The 23,466-nt window shown below is 47.7% G+C and overlaps 7 protein-coding genes across 7 annotated transcripts; 3 read left to right on the top strand and 4 right to left on the bottom strand.

Moving 5' to 3' along the window:
* Positions 1 to 165: 165 nt before the first annotated feature.
* GGS22DRAFT_172485 (maintenance of telomere capping protein 1) lies at positions 166 to 2,381 on the top strand (the record flags this gene model as incomplete). Its single annotated transcript, XM_047962771.1, has 2 exons — positions 166 to 1,056; positions 1,122 to 2,381. Coding segments are annotated over exons 1-2 (1,576 nt in total), but the record flags the coding sequence as incomplete, so codon positions are not given.
* A 302-nt stretch (positions 2,382 to 2,683) lies between these two features.
* Positions 2,684 to 5,083, bottom strand: GGS22DRAFT_196491 (NAD-dependent malic enzyme; the record flags this gene model as incomplete). The annotated part of the gene is made up of 5 exons (XM_047965834.1): positions 4,530 to 5,083; positions 4,219 to 4,411; positions 3,858 to 4,154; positions 3,564 to 3,807; positions 2,684 to 3,509 (listed from the first exon to the last, which is right to left on the bottom strand). The coding sequence occupies exons 1-5, from the start codon at positions 4,824 to 4,826 to the stop codon at positions 2,684 to 2,686; spliced, it is 1,857 nt and encodes a 618-aa protein (XP_047815406.1). The 5' UTR covers positions 4,827 to 5,083.
* Positions 5,084 to 5,962: 879 nt separating this feature from the next.
* On the bottom strand, positions 5,963 to 8,189 carry GGS22DRAFT_196487 (uncharacterized protein; the record flags this gene model as incomplete). Its single annotated transcript, XM_047965833.1, has 3 exons — positions 5,963 to 6,625; positions 6,711 to 7,143; positions 7,197 to 8,189. The coding sequence occupies 3 exons, from the start codon at positions 8,187 to 8,189 to the stop codon at positions 6,378 to 6,380; spliced, it is 1,674 nt and encodes a 557-aa protein (XP_047815405.1). The 3' UTR covers positions 5,963 to 6,377.
* Positions 8,190 to 8,816: 627 nt separating this feature from the next.
* GGS22DRAFT_172482 (uncharacterized protein) lies at positions 8,817 to 11,374 on the top strand. The gene has a single exon (XM_047962770.1). It carries the CDS (start codon positions 8,861 to 8,863, stop codon positions 11,252 to 11,254), a length of 2,394 nt encoding a protein of 797 aa, XP_047815404.1. The 5' UTR covers positions 8,817 to 8,860; the 3' UTR covers positions 11,255 to 11,374.
* A 906-nt stretch (positions 11,375 to 12,280) lies between these two features.
* GGS22DRAFT_59616 (uncharacterized protein) lies at positions 12,281 to 15,195 on the bottom strand. The gene is made up of 4 exons (XM_047967499.1): positions 14,178 to 15,195; positions 13,281 to 14,128; positions 12,836 to 13,217; positions 12,281 to 12,783 (listed from the first exon to the last, which is right to left on the bottom strand). Exons 1-4 carry the CDS (start codon positions 14,740 to 14,742, stop codon positions 12,335 to 12,337), a joined length of 2,244 nt encoding a protein of 747 aa, XP_047815403.1. The 5' UTR covers positions 14,743 to 15,195; the 3' UTR covers positions 12,281 to 12,334.
* Positions 15,196 to 16,855: 1,660 nt separating this feature from the next.
* Positions 16,856 to 17,987, bottom strand: GGS22DRAFT_172478 (uncharacterized protein). The gene is made up of 2 exons (XM_047962769.1): positions 16,994 to 17,987; positions 16,856 to 16,945 (listed from the first exon to the last, which is right to left on the bottom strand). Exons 1-2 carry the CDS (start codon positions 17,855 to 17,857, stop codon positions 16,910 to 16,912), a joined length of 900 nt encoding a protein of 299 aa, XP_047815402.1. The 5' UTR covers positions 17,858 to 17,987; the 3' UTR covers positions 16,856 to 16,909.
* A 3,550-nt stretch (positions 17,988 to 21,537) lies between these two features.
* Positions 21,538 to 22,918, top strand: GGS22DRAFT_172474 (uncharacterized protein). Its single transcript, XM_047962768.1, has 3 exons — positions 21,538 to 22,001; positions 22,073 to 22,555; positions 22,648 to 22,918. Exons 1-3 carry the CDS (start codon positions 21,868 to 21,870, stop codon positions 22,757 to 22,759), a joined length of 729 nt encoding a protein of 242 aa, XP_047815401.1. The 5' UTR covers positions 21,538 to 21,867; the 3' UTR covers positions 22,760 to 22,918.
* The last annotated feature ends 548 nt before the right edge of the window (positions 22,919 to 23,466 follow it).

Below are 23,466 nucleotides of genomic sequence, written 5' to 3'. Positions count from 1 at the left end.
TACCATCACCATATCAACACCATATATTGGCCTGTCTAGATACCCAACCGTTCCTGATTTGCTTCCAATTCCGCTCCTATAGCGTTGTCATTGCCAACTGGTTAGTTCAAAATATCCTCGTTTCTTATTAGTTGTCAAAATAGTGTTTGTTACATCTGCCGGTGAATATCCACAAACCCAGTTGCAGTTGAATCCGGTCAAACGATTGGTTCCCCTCGGCTTTACATACATACACATACACATACACACATAACGCCTAACCTTAGCTACATATTACAGGGGCACGGCGAATCATATTCGACTAGTCTGCATCTCCGTCTTCCCTTACCACTGCAATAGATCTCCATAGTCTGCTTCTAAACACGAAATCAATTTCATCGAGTAATTCCCACTTCTGCTACCTCTTGACCATAACCCCTCTTCGCCAAAACATCCGTCCACGACGATAATTATCCAAGATGGCGGCCAAACGTTCCAAGGCCTCGAACGACGACGGATTCGACGAGCTCTTCGAGGGGATCGGTGACGATAACAAAGGAAAGAAGACCAGTAGTAAATCTAAGCCCGCTGGCCCCAAACCTCGTCGAGGAGACAAAAAGCTCGAACAAGAACTCGCCGAACTTGAAAATGAACTTGTCAACGAGGAGCCTGCTCGACCTCACACTCCCCGTGTCAAGGAGACCGCCGCTTCTAAGGTAGCCAGTAAACGAAGCAGTACAGCTACCCCTCCGCCGGGTGCCCCTCGACACTCCGAAGACAAGCCAGCCAACGTCGCACGCAAGTCTGTCGACAGCACCCGCTCTCTCCACGCAAGCTTCACCCCCAGTGCCACCAGTTCCGATCTCCAGGATGCTGAAAAGAAGGGTACCGTAGAACAGAACGCCCCCGCTTCTGCTGGAGGCGGCTGGTGGGGTGGAATCTTTGCTACGGCCAGCGCCACGGCAAATGCAGCTATGAAACAGGCCGAGGCCGCATATAAAGAGATCCAGCAGAATGAGGAAGCTAAGAAATGGGCTGACCAAGTCCGAGGAAATGTCGGTGCTCTTAAGGGTCTAGGTAGGTTTATTAAATCTGACTTTTCTCTAATGATTGACCTAAGACCCTAACAACGTAAACAACAGGCGACGGCATCCGCCACCGAGCCCTCCCAACCTTCGCCAATATCCTCCACACGCTCGCCCCGCCCATTTCCTCGCACGAGCGCCTCCTCATCCACATCACCCACGACATCGTCGGATACCCCTCCCTCGACCCGCTCATCTACGGCGTCTTCAGCCGTGTGATGTCGCAAGTCGAAGGCGGAGACCTCCTCGTTGTCCAGCGCGGCCACGAAAACACCGCCCGCCGCTCCTCCACCGACTACAAAGGCGCCTCCAGCTCCGCCGGCTGGCGCGATGGTCCCTGGTGGCGGCAAGTCGACTCCCCGCGCGACCTAGGCGCCGTCCGAGGTTTGGCCGAGGGAACGAAACTCTGCCGCGTCAGCGCAGAGAGCTACGCGCACGACTACTTCGCAGCAAGCGGTGGCGTGACCGAGGCGCAGAAGCGCGCCCTCGAGCCCGTGTCGGAGGAGAACCCCGTCCGCACAAGCGACATCTTCCTCGCCGTCCAGCCCATCGCGCTCGACGGCGACCCGGCCCTCTTCGCCGGCAGCAGCGCCGCCGAAAGCGAGGCTAGCCCCGTCGCGGACGACGCTTCTACCGATGCGCTCGTCGCCTTCGCGGTGTATGTCCTCGATCCGATCCACGATATCGTCTACAGCACCGTCAGCCAACATATCCCGGCCAAATGGATCCGATGGCTCGATGCGCCTGCTCCACTTACACCCAGCAGCGCCGATGACGACGAGGGCGAGAGGTTCGAGCTTGACGGACAGGATGTGCCGGATGAGATCCGGGAGATCGTCGAAGGAGGGGGTGTGGATCCGAGGGAATGGGTCGCGGAGTGGGTTGAGGAGACGCTGAGCTTGAGTATTGGCGTCGTGGCGCAGAGGTATGTGGCTAGGAGGATGGGCGTGGGTGAGGGGGGCTTGGGGAAGGGGAAGCAGAAGGTTGAGGCGTTGTTGCAGGAGGGGGGTGGAGAGGCTGCCAGGGCGGGGTTGATTTAGGGGGATGAGATGGGATGAGATATGGACATGAGGAGTGAGAAGTGGTGGTGAAGGACTACTTACTCCTCAAGCTACACGCACGGGTTGCTGGTCATCGATGTCTTTGAATGAGAACGGAGTCAGCGCGGGGTGATGATGTAGTAGTTATAACCCAGGCCAAGGTTTTCATATTCATATTGTTTTTGAGATGGTTCGTCTATCTGTCTAGGTAGGTACTCGAGGTATAATATGGATGGGAGATGATTAGGTATTGATTAATGAAGATCGAATTTACTCAGGTGGTTGTGAGGTGGCAAGGGGATTCTTGATTTATATGCTCTGATAGCAGGAACGTCATGAATGTGTGTTCGTGTAACATGTCACGTAAAGAAACTACCTATGCTTGAAGTCCATCTGTATAGGATACCTTGGCAATTAGACTGCCTACTACTTCCACGTCTAGAATGACCGTACCAGATTCTATCCTCTAGGCCAGTCCCTCACACCCACCCTACCCATCGAACCTAACTCACACAAGCATAGGTAGGAAATCTAGGAAAGCCATCCGAAAAAACCTCATATCAAACCACAACAAGAGCCCTATCTCTCCCTCTTACCCCCATCCCCAGTCCCATCCCCAGCACCACCCCCAACCTCCAAACTCCCCACAACCTTCAACTCAGCCTTCGCCGCCCGACTCGCGCCCTCAACATCAACCCTCTTCAACGGGCGATACACCGGCTCCCACATCTGCTCCTTAATCCACTCATCCAACCCGTCCTCCCCCTCCACCACGCTCGGTATCCCTTGTTCCGTCACCACCCCCTCCTCAACAGCCGCCAGGATGACCTCGCGCGCAACACGCACACTGACAGCCCTCACGTCCTCAACGCCGGGGAGCAAAGGCGCGGTGTCGTCTCTCAGCGCGGGGCTCAGGGCCGCGACGCCGCGAACGGCTGCGACGAGCATTTTATCAGTGACTTTGGTTGCGCGGCAGAGCACGGCGCCGAGGCCGATGCCGGGGAACACGACGGAGTTGTTGCACTCCGCGACTTCGATTTCGATTTCCGCTCCGTTTGTGCCCCAGGGGCCGGTGACGGGGTCGAAGGGGGAACCGGTGGCGACGAGGGCGCGGCCGTTGGTCCATTTTAGGATATCGGAGGGAACGGCTTCGTGGAGGCGGGTTGGGTTTGAGAGGGGCAGGATTACGGGGCGGGGGGTGCCGGCGGCCATTTCTTTGATGATGGATTCGGTGAAGGCTTTGGGGACTGTGGAGGTTCCGATTAGGACGTTTGGTTGGACTTCTTTGATTACAGAGAGGAGGGAGCGTTCTTTGTTAGTCCAGTCGGAGGCGTCTTTGGCGTAGGTGCGTTGGCCGGGGTCGAGTTGTGTTTGGGTGGTTAGGAGGCCGGGCTTGTCGATGAGCCTGTGGGGATGTTAGGTGATAGAGGCCTAAAAGTTGTAAGAGGAATGCACTTACCAGAGCTGTTTTGCTGCTTCTTCCTTGCTGATACCCTTCTCGGTGGCAATGGCGTCGCGGACTTGGTCAGCAATGCCGACACCGGCGGTTCCAGCACCGAAGATGACGATCTTGGTGTCCCGGAGCTTCTGCTTGCCTACGTGTAGTCCGGCCATGATAGCCGCCAAGGTTACACAACCAGTGCCTTGTACATCGTCGTTGAAGCAGGGGATCTTAGGTCGATAATGGTCCAAAATTCGGCGTGCTGTATCTGTTAATAATATAATTTTAGATTATTCTTCAAGGGAGACTTACCATTCGTCAACCCGAAATCTTCAAAGTGAATATAAGCACGTGGGAAGAGTTTGCGGGCAGACTGAACGAAGGTATCGACAAGTTTGTCGTACTTCTCCCCCCTCTCCCGTTTCTGGCGGAGGCCAAGATACAAATCATCATTCAGTAGATTCTCGTTGTCTGTTCCGCAATCCAGGACGACAGGCAAGGTTCGGTTAGGATGCACTCCAGCGCAGAGTGTAGTGAGCACGAGCTTTGCAACTGAAATGAGAATTCCGCCTGCGCCTTGGTCCCCTATTCCGAGAATCTCTTCGCCATCTAGGATTCGTAAGTATTAAATCATGCCGAAGTAGAAAGCCGAGATCTATAGTCGGAAACATACCTGTGACGACAATATAGTCAATATCCTCAGGTCTTCCCCATTGAGCTAGATCATGCGGGACTCTGTCGATGTCATTGATGTTAAGAAAACACCCCTCAGGTCGTCGGAATAGCCGGGAGAAGTTTTGGATCGCATCGCCTTCGGTTGGAGTGTATACAACACTGAAAACTTCTTTCAGGTGGTCTTGCAAAAGCTGCAAGACATTAGTATAAGAGTATATATGGTTCCTGTATGGGGGCTGGATGCCAAGCCCCTAGGTATGTACAGCTGACGAGCAGCGAATAACAGCAGCCTAAGATAGGTAGTCTTACCTTGAAGTATAAGACCAGATTCTGCTCCTTGAGCGATGTCAAGAAGGTGTTCTTGGCCAGATCATCATGTCTCGAAACGTACTGCTCATATGCACGCTCAACCTGCTGTTCTAGAGTTTGGATGCTGGTCGGTAGTAGACCCGTGAGGTTAAACTCGCGTCTCTCTTCAGCCGAGTGTGCCGAGCCACGGTTGAAGTAAGGAGTGTTCAGTAAGACTGTTCCGGATACTGCGCATTCTATCGGACCACTGGTACTGAGTGGCAGATGCGAGAACTTGGACTTGGGAGTCGCTGACATTTTAGGTGCGGTATGAAACGTTACACGGTTGAAACGCTGACTTCTCAAGGTTCGCAAGAATGGTCGATTAAGATATATAAATATATTAAACTAGGTAATCAAGGTATTATGAGTAACTAATATAGGGGAGGTCGAAAGATAGGTACTGTAGCATTATGCGATAGTATCAACCATCGTACCAGAATTGGCAAACGAGATGATTTCCATGGATGTAAGCATCGAGGAAATGGCACGTAAAATAGATATCACTTGCACATGCAAGCTGCAGGTTTTAGGTACGAGACGGGAGTGAAATCGACGTGGAGTGACGTCGTCAAACTTCCCAGCGAAGAGGTGACGAATGAAATCAACTCTCGGGCCGCGGGGATCACCGTTGTTCGAATCTAGTTAGAACTAGACCGCGAAGAAAGAACATTAAGACCGGTTTGTAGGAGCTCTAGGAGCCTCGCTCATGTAGGATATCGTATCATAAGTTACGACATAGATGAGCGTGGACTATGATGGTCCGTAATACTTCATTCTTGCAGTTTTCTATCATCGGACGATGCGAACATCATCCGCCCTGTATCACCAGGCCCTCTCAAAACCACGACACAAGACGCATCACGGTAGTAAGAACATTCAGATGAAAGACTCAATGGGTTTCGAGTGGCTGGGACAAGGTAATGCTGCGATATGAAACAAAGTAAAGGAAATAATTCAAACCTTATAAGCAACATTCATGGATAACCCTTATATTTCATCATTGGTGAAACTGGGCGCCATCGTGGGAAAGATGAAGTCAAAAAGTTGAGGTATGTGGAAGTTCACGTCAGAGAAATTTTCGCGATGAATTACATTAAGTTTGAAAGCACGGGCCATATTAATCGTGCTCTTATGTGGGTCCTCTTGCCAGCTGAGTCCGTCCGACACGGACCGTCATCTTGCCCCTTTTCTTGTGTGGAGGTTATTTAGCCCACTAGGTATTAGGTAGTATTTATTTTCCAATCACATAGTTAAAGATAAGCGCTTATTTTGATAATAACCTTCGATTTATGATGAAATTGACTTTCAATTATATGTCGTCCTAGGGGAGTCTACTACTCATCTAGTCTGCTAGCTTCCTCGACAAACCGACTTAACTCATACGACAATTTGCTTTGTTGGCCCACCCCTGTACTCTCATCGCCGATATCTCTAATAGCAAAGGGCAATACCGCTTTTATATCAGAGAACTGAGTATTATATCCATTCTCACTGTGTGTAGTAGAGTGCAAGGAGGCAAGTCTCAGGATATTCTTAATCGCCCTACCATCCAAAGGTAGTTGACTGAGTAGCAATACTTGCTTATCAGAAAGAACGCATCCACACCTTTCGTTCGCGAGATTTGCCCATATTGACCCCCTTTGTTTATATGTGAGCTCCTCGTATGAAATAGATATGTGAATTCGGGAGTGTAAGGAGCTGTCAATGTCCATGACTCGATTGGTTGTTAGGAACAAGACCCCAGTCTGATATTCCAAAAGCCGTAAGAATACTTCAAGAAAGTATAATTAGCAAAATGGAGGTATGTTAAGTGATAAGGGATTGAGCACAAAAGTCTATGGATGTCTGACCTGGGAGTAAAGAATTTTTCTCAGCGATCTCACCATGGCGCTGCGCTAGGAAAGCATCAACCTCATCGAGAAGTAAGATTGCGCCCCAGCGGGCAGCCAAGTCAAATGTTGACTCTAATCGTCTATGCATTTCGTGAATTGATGTACCAAGTTTATCGCTACTCACTCTATAGAGTAACTTCTTGAGTGATTCGGCGATGCTTTCTATATGATACATAGGTACTATTAGCATATATGTTACTAGAATCAACAGTGATAGTGCGGTTGACAGGGGGCATAGATATATTACCGGCTGTCATAGTCTTTCCACAACCCGGGGGCCCATGAAGAAGGAGGACCAACCCACGCCCTTTCCCCTGGACGAAATCATCAAAATTAGGTGAGTGGTTGGAATGCCCATTAACAAGGACGCGCAATATGTTTTTCACATCCTCCTTTACTTCGAGCTTATCATAGACAACAGTATCCCAAATGATGTTGTCTAAACCATTTATAGGAACAAGACCCCATTCATGAGTCGTAAAAGAGAATACCGGGACGAACGGTGAACAGGTCAACAGTTGTTCTGTGGATAAGGATTCCTGTATTAGAGTAGCGGAATCGATAGAATCATTTGCATCATTACTTATGTCATTTTCGTTTGATTCCGTAATTAGAGTGTCCCTGAATCGGGGATAGCAGTTGAAGAAACCATCAACATCAACAACGACTCTGCCTTGTGTCTTTTATGGTCAGATTGATACTAGTACCGAGAGCCAATAACGCCTTAACTTACATTATATGAAGGGGATTTGATCATCTGAAAGCCCCGGGGGTCGTCATCCTCGGTGGAAACTTTCCAAAAAGGACCCTCATATGCCATCGAGCTTCCAATTGGCGATTGTAATCCTTTCCTACTAGCGATGCAGTATTGCTGATACATTTTCCCTCGATCGACTATCATATCCTTGAGACTTTCCTGACTTTTGTGGAACTGTAATGGATAGGCAGGTAGTTGCGAGATGGGGAGAGTACCAGAAAACGAAGGGAATGTGAAGGTGGACTCAACATTTCCAAAAGTTTCCCCATTGAAACCTGTGTGTGTCACACAGATTGACCATCGCCCAGTGCCGTCTTGGACACTAGTATCGTATGACTTCAAAACAGTACACCATTCTATCGGTGCGTATGATGATCTGGCCTCTTGAATAATGATATGTGAGCCAGGTTTGAATAAACTCCAGAGCCATTCAAAGTCGATAGTCCTGCTCTCTATAAACGACCTTATCGTCTCAATAGTGTGGGACATGTACCAGATCTGGAAATCAACCAAGAGTTGGAGCTCTTGACGTGTTTCCGTTGAAGCCTTATGTAATGCATCTTGGATTTGATCCTTGCAGTGATATATCTCCCGAAACGGTTCATGTATGACGATTGGATTCTTATAGAGATTGATGCTTGTGAAATGTGATGCGAGCCGGCGGAACTCGTTGCGTAAGATATCAGATTGGATTTCGAGCTGCAAGATAGGATTTTGTGTATTGTTATTGCTAACTATGCGGTGGAGGAGTAGAGAGAATTTTCCGAACCGCCGTTGATTCGCAGCATTCTGCTTATACTGGTTTAGAGATCGAATAACCGTGGTAATTTCGCCATCCTGTCGAATTTCTTTGATCTCTTCGAATTTGGAATTATATGTCCGAATGCTATGGTCTTTCTCAACACCTGTATCCGCTTTGTCTTGTCCCTCATCCCCTGATAATGCAGCCTTGTAAGCATCAAAGTTCATTGGAACCGTCATCATAATTTTAACTGACTGAATACCAGAATATACGTATTTGTTTCAATAGAGGTTGGGATTTTCAATCATTTGGGCTTGGCATTATATAAACGTCGTGAAGGAATCTTGGATGAAGAAGAGGGGAGAATGTGATCGAAAAATTTATCACATATTAACTACTAGGTAGGTACGTAACCAGTTACCATGTCGTCTGTATGTATGATTCGTTACCTCTCAGCATTGGGTTGAAACAGTTGTCGCACAGTAAGTGGGCGCCAAATATCTTGCATTCTGGATGGTATCTACGGGTGCTTAATGGTGTTTACCTAGGTACATATCTAGACACCTACAAGGAAGCGAGTAAATCACCGTCGTATTAGCGAGCTGAATATATGCAGGTGCCTGAACTCAGCTGTATTACCTAATCTAGGGAGGCTGACATAATCTAGGATTACCCAATTACTCCTGAGGTAACAATTTACGTAGGAGGTACATATTCGGGTACCATGGTTCAGGTACGTTAGGTACCTCCTATCTTGGGCACCAAAATCGAAAATTTTCCAATGCCTTAAGGATGAGTATTAAGTTGCCAGCCTCGATTGTAGTCGAAGTTTCGTTTTCATGGTGTCAAGTTTTGTTCTGTTCTTGAATTAGGTTAAGGTCTAGCACTTTCTGCCAGTATGGAATTCTCCTCTTCCCCTAACAAACCAGGGCCAAAAAGACCCCGTCGCACTAGAGCTGGGCCTCTGTTGTCTCCCCGTTTAGATACTCGCTTCACTTCTGCCCGTCCCTATGACAGCGATATCGAAATCGGGGATTTCTCCCTCAAGCATCTAGATGTTGACGAAGAACGCGTTTACGATATTCTCAATTCCCATCATAATTTCAAAGTCAATGAAGGGTACGAAATGAAAGATCTTCCGAAGTTTGATGATTTGACTAGATACGGTGTTTCAGAGGCTCAAGAGCTCAAGTTATGGAAACTAGAGGTGAATCGACTTGTCAGCGCGGTGAAATCCGTGAATCCGCCGTTGTTGGAGGGTCCTTCAGAATGGTACGGAGCTCCTGACAGCGATGGTTACAACCTTCTCCATATCTTTACCCTTGTATTCCAATCCGCCATTGACATCTACATACATGATAATCAACTCATTTTGCTCGAACATTCGCCCTCTGTAGCATCATTAGAAGTTTATTCTGAGTCCCATCGAAAGCTAGTCACCTTATTCGACCCCGATGAAGGCACCGTGCGATATGATATAAATATTAAGCTAAAGGAGCACCACGACGAAATATACCATGCAATGATTAATTATATCACCGCAACACTAGCACGTCTGCTTCTAAGGACTATGGATGGGGCGTTCTGGGTCGATAACTGCCTGGACACGATCGCAAAATTTGCAGCCAAAATCAAAGTTGTCGGGGCTGACCTTCCTCAGTCTGTGTCTAAGACTATTGGGGCACGAACAGACTTTAGAATAAGGATGGATCAAATTGCGCGTACTCAGCCTGTCACCTACTCACTCAACGATAAAGATGATGGTGATCCGTACGCTAAGCAGCAGAGCGCTCTGAAGACCGACCCAAAGACTGCAGGGACAAGATATTTCAAGATGATGAGTACGTTTCGTAGGAATATATGTTCCATGTTTTATTCCATCACCGTCGACTTGAAATGGAATGAAGACTTTGGGCAGGCAGCCGATGCGTTCGAAACAAGCGCTATCATTTACGATACAGGCTTTCGTGGGGTTAGGACACAACTATGTCAGATGAGAGACGGTTGCATTGGGACTGCAGTTGAAAGAAATGTTATCCGCTGTGCTAGCGCAGCATTCGAAGTTTGCCAGGAGATCTGGACGCTTCTCGAGTCAGATAAGGGATCTGGAAAGCCTGGAAAGCCATACACGACGTCCTTGAGCTGGAATTGTACGTGGCTAAGCGGAAATGGCGTTGCTATCAGAGATACATCGGATTCAAAGGACTTCAAAGAAATGAAGGATGTGATTACGGCGCTTGTGCCATACATCATATTCTGTGGGCCTGTTTCCACTCAACTATCGGTTCTGGCAAAATTGATTCTTCTGATATCCGACCCTGCCAAACCGGTAAGATACTATAGGCCACCAAACCTTCTAGCCGCCGCTAGGTTTCAAACTTCCCAGTACAAACCGAAGAGACTAGAGTCTCTCAAGGTAAAGGGCGTTTTTGACACTAGTATGGCACAAGAAGGAGCGCGTGCTAGTGTAGTAGGTGGTAGGGATGAAAATACGACAGAAAAGAGTCCTCAAGAAAACACCTATGCCATCTTTGAGAAGGCAATGGAACAAGTGGAAACTTGGATTATTGACGAGCGGTCTATAATAATCTCTAGCCTCTGGTATTCTTGGGTTGTCCTAGGGTTCGTTGGAGCCTTAATCGCTGGTGGTCTAGCACTTATAGCGATACAAGGCAAGATCGCTGGGGTTGACCCTTCGAATCTTTCGGTACTGATCTGGACAGCTGCGGGTTTCATCATGGTTTACTGCAAGTCAACACGGGTGGAAAATTGGCCATGGCGCGATTTTCTTGGAGGCCGCGTCGTGTGCCGGTCTATTTCAGAGGTACAAGCAGTTACTATGATCGATCCGCAGGTGTTGCTAGCCATTCTACTACGGTATGAGTCGAGTATGTTCCTGAAGAAGCGCGGTCCCTTCCACAGCCTTTTCGAAAATAAATCCGAAGATGGGTTCTCGATTGATGTACCACCGCTCGTCACGACAGCTATCGCTGGTGGTCACATCTTCATGAGAGTTGAGAGTGTCCACGGGCCGGCTTTAGTCGGACTTGAGGCTCGAGCTTGGGAGGATTGGGTTTCCATCTCGCCTAAGGATAACAGAGATAAAAAACAGGGCTACATTTGCCGTGATTTCAATGACGCTGGAAGGTACCCCCTTCACTCTAGCAAGAAGAATAATAGAATGGCTGGGCGCAATGAATCGAAAACCTTACCGCTGTATAAAATATGTACTGACGAATTAAGATGGTATCGGGTGGAAGGAATTTTAACAGAGGAGGCTTTCTTCAATTGAATTGGTGTTTTCTTTTAGCGATGGAGGTCCCTGGGCGGTTCGGAACTTTGGTACTTGTAAGGCTCTAGCTCTAGGTCTAGGGCTTGGAATTTGTAGCTGGTAATCCACTGATTGTGCACTGGGCAAGGAACGTGATTGATGGATGTACCTGTGTACAAACCGATAACCCCTGGATTACACCACCTAGTACTTTCAGGCAAAATGACATAATATTCTAAAAGTCAAACAAGGCCGTACTAATGCTGGCTACACTAAAGTTCGCCTGGCACCCCTAGGGGTGCTGCGCTTTAATTAGCGAAAATACCAGTAATTAGCAATGTACCTTTATAGAAAACTTTCTATACGATTTACATATAAGAATATTTGCCAAGACTCCCATGTTAATAAAGTAGGTACTTAAGATTAAGAGAGAATATCTCGTAATAGAAAGTATTTTGCTAATACCTGGTCTTTTTGCTAATTAAAGCGTAGCACCCCCTAGGGGGTGCCAGGCGAACTTTAGTGTAGCCAGCACTAGTAGGAAATCGAAACGAAATGGGGTATTATTTCTGTCTTCTTGCTCTTCTGTATACTCTAATTCATTCCCAAGAACACCAACCAAACACCCACTCAACACCCAACTTAATACCTACCTATACGTAACTAATACCAATGCCAATACCAATTCTAACACATACTTATACCAATAACGATTCTAACCTGTATCAATACCAACAATCGCAACCCCAACACCTCCCATCATCTACTCCAAGCAACCAGTCCTCGAGCCAAAGCCCACAGCGAGAATTACATCAGCCAGCGATCCTAACCGCCGCCACCGCCTCCGCACTGTGATATGGATGTCAGTCATAAAACTCAACCATAGGTAATTACGAAATTAAGAAAAGAAGAGAATCAAACTTACCCCTCCGCCACCGCCACCGCCACAACCACCACCTCCTCCTCCACCCCCTCCACACCCACCTCCGATTCCCCCACCACAAGCTGGCCCGGAGGCACCGCACTGTAGCACGGCATTAGCACCGCTCTCTCCCTAACCCCCGATCCCCGATCTAAAAGCAATAGGTAGGTAGATAGGTATCAAATACTCACTGCAGCACCAGCTCCAGAACCACCACATCCCCCACTCCCGCCACACCCACCACCACCCTGTCCACAAGCCCCCGCAGCACACGCACCCTGAGACCCCTGTCCCGCCATCGCGACACCCGGGTCTCCGAACGGATAACACGCAGGCGTGAAGTAAAGAGGATACACGTAAGGACCGTACAGCATGTAAGGATACCCCCAGTAGCTGTAATAATACTCGTCTCTAGGGGGCAACTCTCTCCCCTTTCTCTTCGCGCGTTTCTGTGCGCGCTCGTAGTTCCGGTCGAGGTGTGCCTGGTGTGCGACGTGTATGCGCCGGTTTATGGCGTCGCGGTGGTCGTCGACGTTTTTGAAGCGCACGCTGTTGTGTGCGGAGATGTGGGCGCTGTTGTCCGGGGGGCAGAGGGAGGCGCGGCCGGATGAGTAGAAGGATTCGGAGACTGCGGGCTCGTTAGTATTGTTTCAATATACTGTGGGTTAAAGGGGGCGTACTCTTCTCGTTTTTGGATACTTTGAGGATGCTTCCCACGGTCGAAACGTGCGAGATGCGGATGGATTCGCAGTACCAGCAAGTGCATTCCGAGTAGATCTCACCGAAGACCTCTTGGTATGTTTTGCTCGTCCACTCGAATGCCGTAGATAGCTTGGCCTCGTCGATTTTGTCGTCGTGGTCGACTAGTTTGCGAGTCTTCCTTAACATAAATTGAGTGTATATGAAAGGACTAAGTTGGTGAGTATGCCAAGCCAAGTCAACATCTAGAGTTGGAACAACGATTTGGTGTGGGTGAAACAACATAAGCTTTACGAAGCGCTCATATTTCTGTATTAGGCGCGCCATCGTGTCCCGAGCCGCCGGACTATGAAGCCAATCAATCTGTAGAGAATGTTAGTCATGTACATACCATGTAATAAAGGTTCAAGGTAAAAAATGGCGTACCTTGTTCATTTTTTCTACAAATATTCCTTGGCGCATAACCGCACCGCCGAGCTCGAGCGCGAAAGGCGAGGAGTTTCCCCAGTAACGCGACATCATTTTTCTTGTGTGCCTACGGGCGTTTGTCCCCAGCCGGTAACTCTTTAATGAATCGCGAAACGCCACGATGTTCTCAACTTCCCTCATGGCTGCATCGTCTTGGATTGCATTTTCGATGAGTACGCGGACATTATTCATCGACCGCGTTGGTAAAGTTTTGGGATCAATCAATTCTAGCAACTTGCTGCGCAAATGTTTCTTGATCAGCCTATTTGGAAACGTGCGCTCGAACCGGTCATTCAGTGTGGGGGTTTTTGGAGTTGTTTTTGGTAGCCCCGTATCATAATCTAGTATTGTGCCAGGCATAGGTCGACCGTGAGAAAGAAGTTGTTTGACGTCTTTCACAAACTTGGCGACCTCGAGAAATTCCCGTGTAAGAGTCTTACGGCAAGAACACACGAGTGTAAAATTGCCATCTCCATAACCTTCTCCGAGTAGACCGGGATCGGAGCCGTCGTAAGATTCAGGCAGATTGCACGTGGTCCACGGGATCTCGTGGATCGTCGAACAAGTCGGACATTTGAGAGTTTTAACAAGTGGGTCATCCACGTTGTCCCACTTAAGGCCTATGATGTGCTCCCACGCCTTTTTGCAATCTTTAGAAACGTTGTAGTTGAAGCTCGTATCGATTGCTTTGTTAATAAGCTTCCAGGGCATACCGGCTGTCCACAGCCCGCCCAGACAGTGTAGAAGACAATCTTCAAGATAAGCCCTGGGATTGAGCATGTGAGCATGCCAAACCATCAAGACATCTGGTTGCGTTAGTATGGAGTCTTGGGTGGATAATATGACAAGACGTACCCAAAGGTGGCAGGATGTTCTCTGCCCACGGAAGGCGAGTGCCCTCGGTTGTAAACCCATTATATCTACCTGTATCCTTATCCATATCGGCCTCGGTCAAATGGCTCTTTGAGAGCTTACTCCACCACACCTCGTAACGATCGACGGCTCTCGCGACAAAAATGCCCCATCGTTTCTCTCGCACTGCAGCCAAGCGCTTACCAGTCTCATCTTCAAGCTTGAGGTTCTTCTCGATAGCCCCGGTCTTCTTATCGTTTGCCGAGAGAACACGACTGTCGTAGAGGCCCCACAGGCCATCGGTGTAGCCAACATCTTCTTTCAAGGCCTGAAAAGCGGCAAGCAGCTTGAGATGTGCTAAACAAGTGTCTGGGGTGACCTCCTCGGTTTTAGATGATAATTTAAGAGACTCGAAGGCAGAATTCAAGTCATCGGCGGCTTCAACCGGGAATTGATTAGGTGGAGGTTGGCCGTTTCCCGCACTGTATTGTGGTGGCGCTTCATCATTCTTCTCTTGCACTTGGTCTAGACTTCCGTCCGATTTGGCGGCGTCTTTCGTTTCGGCCATGGCGGGGTGAGAGGAAACCCCGGGTGAGAGGGTTCGTTTAAAGTAGGTTGAGGTATAGGAACAATAAGCGATTATAATACACCAATAATGAAGAAGGCTAAAAGTAAAGGCGAAGAGTTATTAATAATAAAGACTGCGACCGTAGATGACATGTAACCCGGGAAGTCTATTGGGCAAAGAGAAGTCGCATCTCTTAAACGACAAGCGAGAAACGGGCTATTTCACACTAATTCTGAAACTAAATAACGAAATGTGAAGGTACAGAAAGTAAGCGGTGTTCTAAGCTTTATACAAAGAGAGGTGACTCGGTCGGGGTTAAACTTCAGGTCGCTTTGACTGGAGGACTTCAGCTGCGTGTACTAGTAAGATAAGGCATTCTGCTCGTGCAGCTAGCAGCTCCAGTGCTGTATAATGGAACATAGAATGATAGAACCAGAGGTGAATGGGGAATCCTTGAAAGAGGTGGAACCTAAGAGGATCTCAATCCATCCTAACGGATAGGACGACATTTGCGGGGTGACGTATTGCTGTAACACGACGTATGTTAAGTAGCATGTACCTCCTGAGCAAGGATTACACGCTCTCGCCCGTGACTCTAGAGTCACTTCCCTAACCGGCCAAGAAAGCTTAAGATGACATCCTTTTACCGTACTAGGTCACCGTGTGGCATTTTCCTCCAGTGGAATTTCTAGTGGCTAAGCCCCTGGAATAACAACAACTATCCACTAGAATTTAGCGAACAAATCACTACCAAGTTTCGGCTTTAGCTTAAACTAAATACAGTATGAGATAACCGCTTATTTAATCACGCACTGGGCAAGAGACGTCCAAATTTTTGGCCCGAGCCTTATCATACCAAAAAGCCGACTGACTTATCGACTTTCTGTTTGAACACTCTTGACGACAATATCGACGTTGAATCCTCCAAAATTGATATGACACGTCTAGGTATTCAAGTATGTACATACGTCATATCGCAAAGACACAGGACCCGATATCCCGACCCGTCCATCAAAGTCATCGACGCCATCGATGGCATCGGCGGCATCCTACTAGGCAATGATCCCGTGTCTCTAGAATCCTTCTAAAGCTTCTAGCTTTAAGCCTCCTTTAGCGCGTTTGCGTTTGCTGTATTTCAAATCAATTAACCAGCCCTAATTCGCTCATATGTCTCAGGATCACATCGACAAGGCAGACAAGCTTCATTCCGTATGCAAGGGCAAATGCCTAGAATCCTAGGAATGTGATGGTGATGCCACCTATGCAGCTATGGATAATTCTTAGCCAAGACATCAAAAAGCCAAGTGGCTGTGTGTACCATTCAACGTCTGCCGAACACACACGTTGTCTCGCCCTGTTTGTTAGCGATTAAGCTTAGATCGGCGCTAGTCGATACTGAAAGCGTCGGCCTTACTAAAGCCAGTATAAGTTACCGAGAAAAATGTACCAACTCCAACGCTGTACAAGAAAGCGTTAAGAAGTCTGTGCAAGGCCGAGTTCCCCAGGTAATTTCGGTTTACCGTCGCAGGGCTGAGCGTTTAGCTCAACGAAGCTCGGTCACCTAATACGGGATGTCTTGTGCAACACGACACGCATGATGGATTCGCGTCCGCGATCCTGCTCGGAGACTGGTATCGAGAGACACAAGCCCATCGTTACACAGCGTTGCGTATTGAAACCATGTGGCATTCCTTACTAATGTCCACACATCTAGGACTTTGTGATACCTACGTAGATTTTTACAGCAAGACTACACATCTACGTGTCACGATGCAAGAAAATCGCAACCAAAAAGAATTGCAATAATCATATATGAATACATCGCTAGTATCTATGGGAGGGGTTACACTCCTGGAGTGAAAGTGTGCCCCAACCCTCAGATTCTATAAATTCTGGCGAGACTGCCCAGCCTAATCCACACATTGCGTTCCATGACCTCTTACTTATAGTACAGCATAACATATTGCCGTTGCCGAGTATAACCAGAAATCACGGGGTCCCCAATACCCATCCACCCATTTAGCAACCCATATCGAAATCCAGGATCGATTCTACCGAGATCCCTAAAAACGAAACCCGCAGCAACTAGCCTCAAAGCTGCGGAGGTACTGATGACTATCAGTACTTAGGATTGCACGTGGCTGGGCTTTGCCTCCCCATCTGCGTCCTAATGTCCTGGCGGAAATTGGGGAGGGCCCGACTGGTTAGTCGGCTCACCAGCTCGTGGTAGAGTGTGCTGACTACTTATGAGGTCATTATCGGGGCTGAAGCTGAGCTGTATCAAGATGCTCAGGTCGCTGTTGATATCCGGGGCCTGGACGGTGAACTCGATCTTCCTACGTCCCATAACACCATCAGAGGACAAGCTCACGTCGTCGGGGACTCCACATATCCACGCGAAGACAGAGCGAGGCTCATATCCATGGCCATTTTCTAAATCATCCTCAGAAGGTCCCCAGTGGCCAAAGATCATATCCAGAGCCATGTCGTCATATCGGAGTTCATTCCCATGATTTTCGGTCCAACGCACCACTCCCCGGATACGGTCGAACTCGAAGTTGGAGAACGCGGCCGGTGGGTAAGCATTAAGCCAACCTCCTAGGGAAATATTCTCGATCCATGTGCCGAATTCCATAAGCAGCAGTCTAGCCAAGGTTTGGCGTGCCTGGGTGACGTCGCTTTCCGCTATGCCAGAGTCTACCGTGCGGTGATGTCCAGGGTTTTGGCGTACTTGAGGCACACCACGCGAATATTTATATAAGACCTCATGTAGGTGGTAAACCATCGTGTAAAGCCTGGAGAATTCATAGGCCCCGCAAAAGAGGTCGACTTGGTGGGTGGCGCTTCGCAGCTCCTTGTTATTGAGCTTCCGAAGCACACGCAGCCAATCGTTGGCCGCGACGATCAGGCGGTCATCCATCTTCTCATAGCAAGGCTCGCTATAGAGTTGCACAAGAGACCAGCGGGTGAAGAGAAATTTCTCCCATCGTCTAGCGGTCAGGTTTGCCCGCCGACGAACGTGGCTTGTAAGCCATTGGGACGGCTTTGGAGGGATATACCATGCGGGCTTGGGGCCATCACCAAATTCTATCTCGAACAGCGACCGGTGATCCATCACCACTAGAGTGATACCGGAGTGCTGTTTTTTGAATTTGTGTATGATAAGACCGGTGAAATTATGTAAACTTAGGTAGTTTACAGTCCAAGACTTCAAGACGATTATCCCCTGGTGGGGTTTGTGGGGGACCACAGGCTTAGGTAACCGAGGTGCCTTTGGTGAAGTTGGTAACCAGAAAGCTGAGAGCCAGTTATCCAAGAATCAGGAACTGGCAATATTTAAATAAAGCTGGAGTGTTGATGGTAGAAAATATGAGTTTTGAAGCGTGACTAGGTTTGCACCTGGGTAGCACTTAGCTGTTGAGAATCTGACAGTATCTCTAGCTGGATGTGTGTCCGCTTGAGTAGTAAAGTTAAGAACATCCAGGAGCTTCAGAAGTTGACTTGTGTTTATATAGAGGAACGAATAACAGCCGTCTGCGGATATCTCCCTACCAAGGAAACTCTATATCGAAGTTTGGGTTCTGAATCATTCATTATACTTTGAAGGCTGCCAATAACTCCAAAGACTAAGTCGTCGTTCGTTAGATGTTATTGGTTAAAGGCGGTCTGTGAGAAGGTAGAAGATGCACACAATCTGACTGTGCAGTTATGGCTGAAGCTCAAGTTGAACACCTCTGTTCGCCTTCTCGTCGAAGCTTACTTTGCTACATTAAGACAACATCGGGTTATAAACAGAGTTCGATAATGTGTATTAGAATTCGTTATTCCTAGTGTACCTCGGTTTGGGAGAATGAAAGTTGAGCAAGTGAATAGGTAGGTTATATGAGTAGGGCAGTCGGCCAATCAGGATAAAAAAGAGACTTCAAGGAATGAAACCTTTCGCTGGGACTAAGAACTCTGTGGTTCTCTAGTTCGTAAGATTACAATGTAATCTTGTAGTGACTGTAGGATGTACGGATTGTCGCTATACCAGGGTGTGATTAAGGATTAGAAAAGAAACTATATTAGGTAAATAGAGTCCTTACTCATAAGCAGGAGTTGGGATAGAAGTACAAGTTGAGAGAAAGTTATGTCACTTATAAAAAGCCACCAAACTCTCCAACCTGATATTTTAAATGTACTCCAGTTTCCCCTCAAATCCATGGGGTAGTCGAACCTGTGATTCGAATTTCTGAGGGAAGGAACAACGAGGATGTTCATAATCATGCATTCTGTGTAATTCATTGGGAAAGCACACGCCAAGTTTACAAGCAACGTACATATTTAGCCGCATTCTTGGAGCTCGTCATATGGAAACTTTAAGTAGGCAGTTTGTATGTGTAGGTATCTATTGAAAATTCTGTGTCATGGGGCCATCGACCCAAAGAGACCTATTGTAGGTACATAGTTAGCCAACTATTCAGATAATGTAGGTATCAATAACCCAAGCCCCATATGATGTGCAGCAGTGGGTCATTGATAACTACGCTCATTAAGACCGGACTGAACATGAGGCTATTAACTAACTAGGTACTTAGTATGAAGAGAGAATTCTTGTTGTGGGGCCCTTTAAGAACCTGGAAGTGACTATCTTTAGTCTCTCAATGATATCTCACGATATCTATGGGTAGAGTAAACATGGGAGGTGCTTTTATAGTTTACTCTTAATAATAAAGTTTGACTCTCTTCTGGGGAAACATCTCTTCTCACAGGGCATCGAGGTGTACTAGGTAGGTTAAGTTTAACTCTAATCCCTATCCCCAGTACTCTCTTCGGTAGGAAACTGAAACCGCGTAGAAAAGGGCAAGATACTTAGGTACTACTGGGTAGAGTTTATTTAATCTACATTCAATAGTACATACATCCTTGCCTATATGTCAGATTGTTTCAAGGTTGTTGTCGCTATGTCGCTGAGGAACTTTTGTAATTGTCTGTGCTGAAATCTACATATCTAATGTGGGAACTGCTCTCCTAAGTGAACTACTGAAGTAACTATCACGACAAGTAGATTTCTTCTTGTCTGGGTCAGTCACATAGATCATTAGCCTGTTTGTTCAACCGGCGTGGTCAACCTTGGGCAAACCTACCTGACCTAGGTAAGCACAAGTTGTACATCATTCAAGCAATAGACACAACGTATATCGCTACAACTCACAGAAACAATTCTAAGTGGGCGTATTGTTGTCTGGGTGTAACCTACAAAGGTATACTATCCATAATATAGGTCGACACGGATGACAGGCGACCCAGGAAGTCGGTAGATTCCTAATTTGGCTGGGGTTAATGCATGTTGGTTGTCTTCTAGGACAAGCATGCGACAGCTAGGACTATATCTGATTAATTTTATCCTATTTTTGGCTCGGAGAGGAGAGGCCTGGAGAAATGTTGGCATTGGTTGCATACTAAATACCGGCGGTCAAACATCGCAACCAGAGTATACTGTCACTTGGTGAAAATTCTTGGAAATGCACTTACAAATTACTTATCTCATCGTAGGTGAGTAAGGAGGAGGGGAGTTCATAAGGCTACCAACGGTCTAATGCCGGTTTATCCACCCCTGGTAGACCTGCAGCCTGCTTTGCCATACAGCACTAGAGAGTGTTTTTGCAGATTTTTTACTTCTTTTGCTTTTTTGGTTTAGATTCGCGTCCCATGTAAGCCACAAGTTGTATTTTGTCGTATACATACATAAGTTTTCTCCTGAAATATACATGACTATACGAAGGCTTTTAATAGCTTAACGCCTATTCCTTAACCATACACTCAAATACCTAACCTATCACATATCAAATTTCCCCAAATGTAGATACCTGGTCTGCTGGCATGTGTTTACTCGTACCAAAACCTGCTGTACACGTATTATTCTCCCTCTGCCGAGGCCATCATGCAGATATGTAGAAACAATGTCACACTGCAGATAACTACCCCGGTCCATGGATCCGGGACGAGAGTTACCCAGCTGCCGGTATTCGGGAAGAAAAGGGGCTTGTTTCTTCTTCGTCCATTGGGGTGTGCCACGACACCGCATCTTGTTCCTGATGACTCTTATTCTGCGGCTACCGTACACCTGGGACAACTTACTAGCATAGTATTATCATAAGGCAGAGTGTTTCTTCTTAGTTAAATTACCAATTTAATTAGGGCTATCATTATTAAGCTATTACTACATCATGTTGTGGTAGTTGCCTAATTTTAAGTGTGAAACCTGTTCATGCATCTCTTCTATCAACCGCGCATATTTCTGCATAGTCTCCGGACAGATGGAGTAGGCACCCGTGGCAGCGGTGGTAGTCTGGTGTATCATCGAGATGGTGAGAAAAAAGGTAGGAAAGAAGGCGGGAGAGATTTCCCACCTCGCTAAAACACCGCGGTCTAATAACAGGCCGCTGCGGTGTCACCGCTCTTTGGGTCATCTGTAGCGGCTGCAACACCACCTGCCATCGATGCAGCGTGCGGAAGACGCCCGTCAAAAGTCGTAAGATGATGTGCTAGCAGAGCGGCCGCGCGAACCCAGACCACCGGGTCGACGGCGAGCGGGTCTGCTGTCCCAGCTGGTTGGTTCTCTCGCGCACACCCCACGTTCGCTAGCAGTTCCTGCTGAAGCGCGGCGCTGTCATTGGGCTGTGAGGAACCCCTGTTCGTGCGTCAAATATCCCATGTTGTGCGACCTGGGACGAGCAACCGATAGGACGGTTCGCTCCCCCTGCCTCGTGCCGTCCCTTGCTCCTCTTTCTTTTTCCTATTTTGGCCTGCCACCCTCGGGACATGGCCCACCTTGCTGCCCAGATTTCTGGGTTCTTCATAAGGAAGGGGTGTAACGAGGCGTTTGGCCAGCGAAATCTTTTCTCTCCCCTTGTATGTTGGGTCGCGGTCATGCTGTTGCGGCTCAAAATCTTCTATGGCGACGTACGTGCTACGAAGACCTTTGAGCCGCACTGCGGGATGAGGGTTACCCCTCATCACCTTACGCGGACGCGTGGTATATTAAAAGGGTGGACGAAACCAAGTTGACTCGGATTGTTTTCGAGTTCTTATGTTTCAACTACATCTCCATGTTATATATCGCTTATTACACAATACGAGGGAATGGCCGAGTTTGATGATATCGAGTATAAGGGTGTCGGAGAAGGTAAGCATATCGATGTGGGCAGTGATCGATGCTTTCGGGATTATTCCCCTGGTGATACCGTCATAAGCCTGAGTGACGATGGGCAAGCGCTGTGAGACTTACCCATTGCGGCACTCGTCCAAGCTAATGAGCTGGCGTTCGTCTAATGTTCATGGTCAATAGGTATTCGCGCGCTATCCCCAACTTTTCAGAACCACCACAAGACTTTCCAAGGTTAAGCTTGAGTTCTCAACAACCGCAACCCGAAAGACACTACGGGATCTCACCTCCTCTTAGCCATGATTCTCTTGTCGCAATACAGGGACATAACCCTCCAAGACTGGAAAATGGACTGTCGCCTCTAGCAAGATACCGCCGCGACCCACAAGCCCACGAGCAAATAGCCCTAGGCATCAAAATCAACGACTCACCTCTCCATCTCGACCTTGAAAGCACACCTCCCGTCCCCGCGGAAGCCAACGGGAAGTTACAGTCCGGGGAAATATCGTCCCTACACCTAAGTTCAAGCCCAAACCCCACCCCGTCAACAGGCCGCGGAAGTTCATCCGCAGCTGCGCAGCTGCAGGAACTACTTGGCATGATCCAATCCCCGGAATGGGAGGACAACTTATCCCCGGAAGAGCAGGCAGAACACCTGCGCAGAGCGTACGTACGCCCCCCTTTTCCCGACAGAATTTCTCTTCTATGCGTGTATCTAGTAGTAAAGATATGAGTTAGCTAAGACGTTAGAACTGAAGCACGATATTAAAGCGACGAGTCCGATCCGAGACGAACCCGAGGGAGTCGAGACCGCCCAAGGTTCGCAAGAGAAGCCGCGCGAGCCCACATGATGAGAAGGACCATCGATGATTGTCTTGGGTGATGGGTTGACTTGGGGATAGGTAGTATCATAGGCTATAGCACCAATCACCATGGAGCTTTCTGATGAGCATGGAAGGCTGAAATATACCCGGTTCAATAAAAATCATTGGATAACCAATTTATATCATCAATAATAGGAAATTCAATAGTAAGAATATCACTATCGTCGTTTTCTACGATGCGCGAAATGTCTGAAACTGCTAAACCGCTAAATCAATCCGATAAGGGCTTAGAAAATATGGCGCGATTAGTGGAGCTTAGACTTTAACTTCCGCTAAAGCCCCCACAAAAAGAGGAGGCTTTTCGCTACTTATCGCTAAGATTATAGGCGGTCTTAGTGAGCAACTATCACTAAAGTTCGCCTGGCAGCCCGTAGGGGTGCTGCGCTTCATTTAGCAAAAATAACAGTAATTGTGTAGTAGAGTACTTCCATAGAAAACCTTCTATACGATTAACATAGAAGAGTACTTGCTAAGACTTCCGTACTTAATATTTAGGGAGAATCTCGTAATGGAAAGTGTTTTGCCAATACCTGGTCTTTTTGCTAATTAAAGCACAGCATCCCCTAGGGGCTGTCAGGCGAACTTTAGTATAGCCAGCACTAATATAGCCAGTGCTAGGACTCTTAGTCCCACTATTTCTAGCAACAGTTCAACCACACCTTAGCAACAGCTTAAAGGCTTATAACTACTTAG

This window comes from Annulohypoxylon maeteangense (genome assembly GCF_022496945.1).
Source record: "Annulohypoxylon maeteangense strain CBS 123835 unplaced genomic scaffold GGS22scaffold_19, whole genome shotgun sequence".
Classification (NCBI taxonomy): Eukaryota; Fungi; Ascomycota; class Sordariomycetes; order Xylariales; family Hypoxylaceae; genus Annulohypoxylon; species Annulohypoxylon maeteangense.
This window is presented reverse-complemented; position numbering and strand designations above follow the sequence as displayed.

Coding starts and splice junctions, on each gene's coding strand:
- GGS22DRAFT_172482 (XM_047962770.1), top strand. CDS start 8,861: ATGGAATTCTCCTCTTCCCCTAACAAACCAGGGCCAAAAAGACCCCGT.
- GGS22DRAFT_172478 (XM_047962769.1), bottom strand. CDS start 17,857: ATGGATCACCGGTCGCTGTTCGAGATAGAATTTGGTGATGGCCCCAAG. Junction 16,946..16,993: donor GCTTCAGCCCCGATAATGAC/CTCATAAGTAGT, acceptor GAGCCGACTAAC/CAGTCGGGCCCTCCCCAATT.
- GGS22DRAFT_59616 (XM_047967499.1), bottom strand. CDS start 14,742: ATGGCCGAAACGAAAGACGCCGCCAAATCGGACGGAAGTCTAGACCAA. Junction 14,129..14,177: donor GAACATCCTGCCACCTTTGG/GTACGTCTTGTC, acceptor TAACGCAACCAG/ATGTCTTGATGGTTTGGCAT. Junction 12,784..12,835: donor AGTATCCAAAAACGAGAAGA/GTACGCCCCCTT, acceptor ACGAGCCCGCAG/TCTCCGAATCCTTCTACTCA.
- GGS22DRAFT_172474 (XM_047962768.1), top strand. CDS start 21,868: ATGGCCGAGTTTGATGATATCGAGTATAAGGGTGTCGGAGAAGGTAAG. Junction 22,002..22,072: donor AGTGACGATGGGCAAGCGCT/GTGAGACTTACC, acceptor CATGGTCAATAG/GTATTCGCGCGCTATCCCCA. Junction 22,556..22,647: donor GCAGAACACCTGCGCAGAGC/GTACGTACGCCC, acceptor TTAGAACTGAAG/CACGATATTAAAGCGACGAG.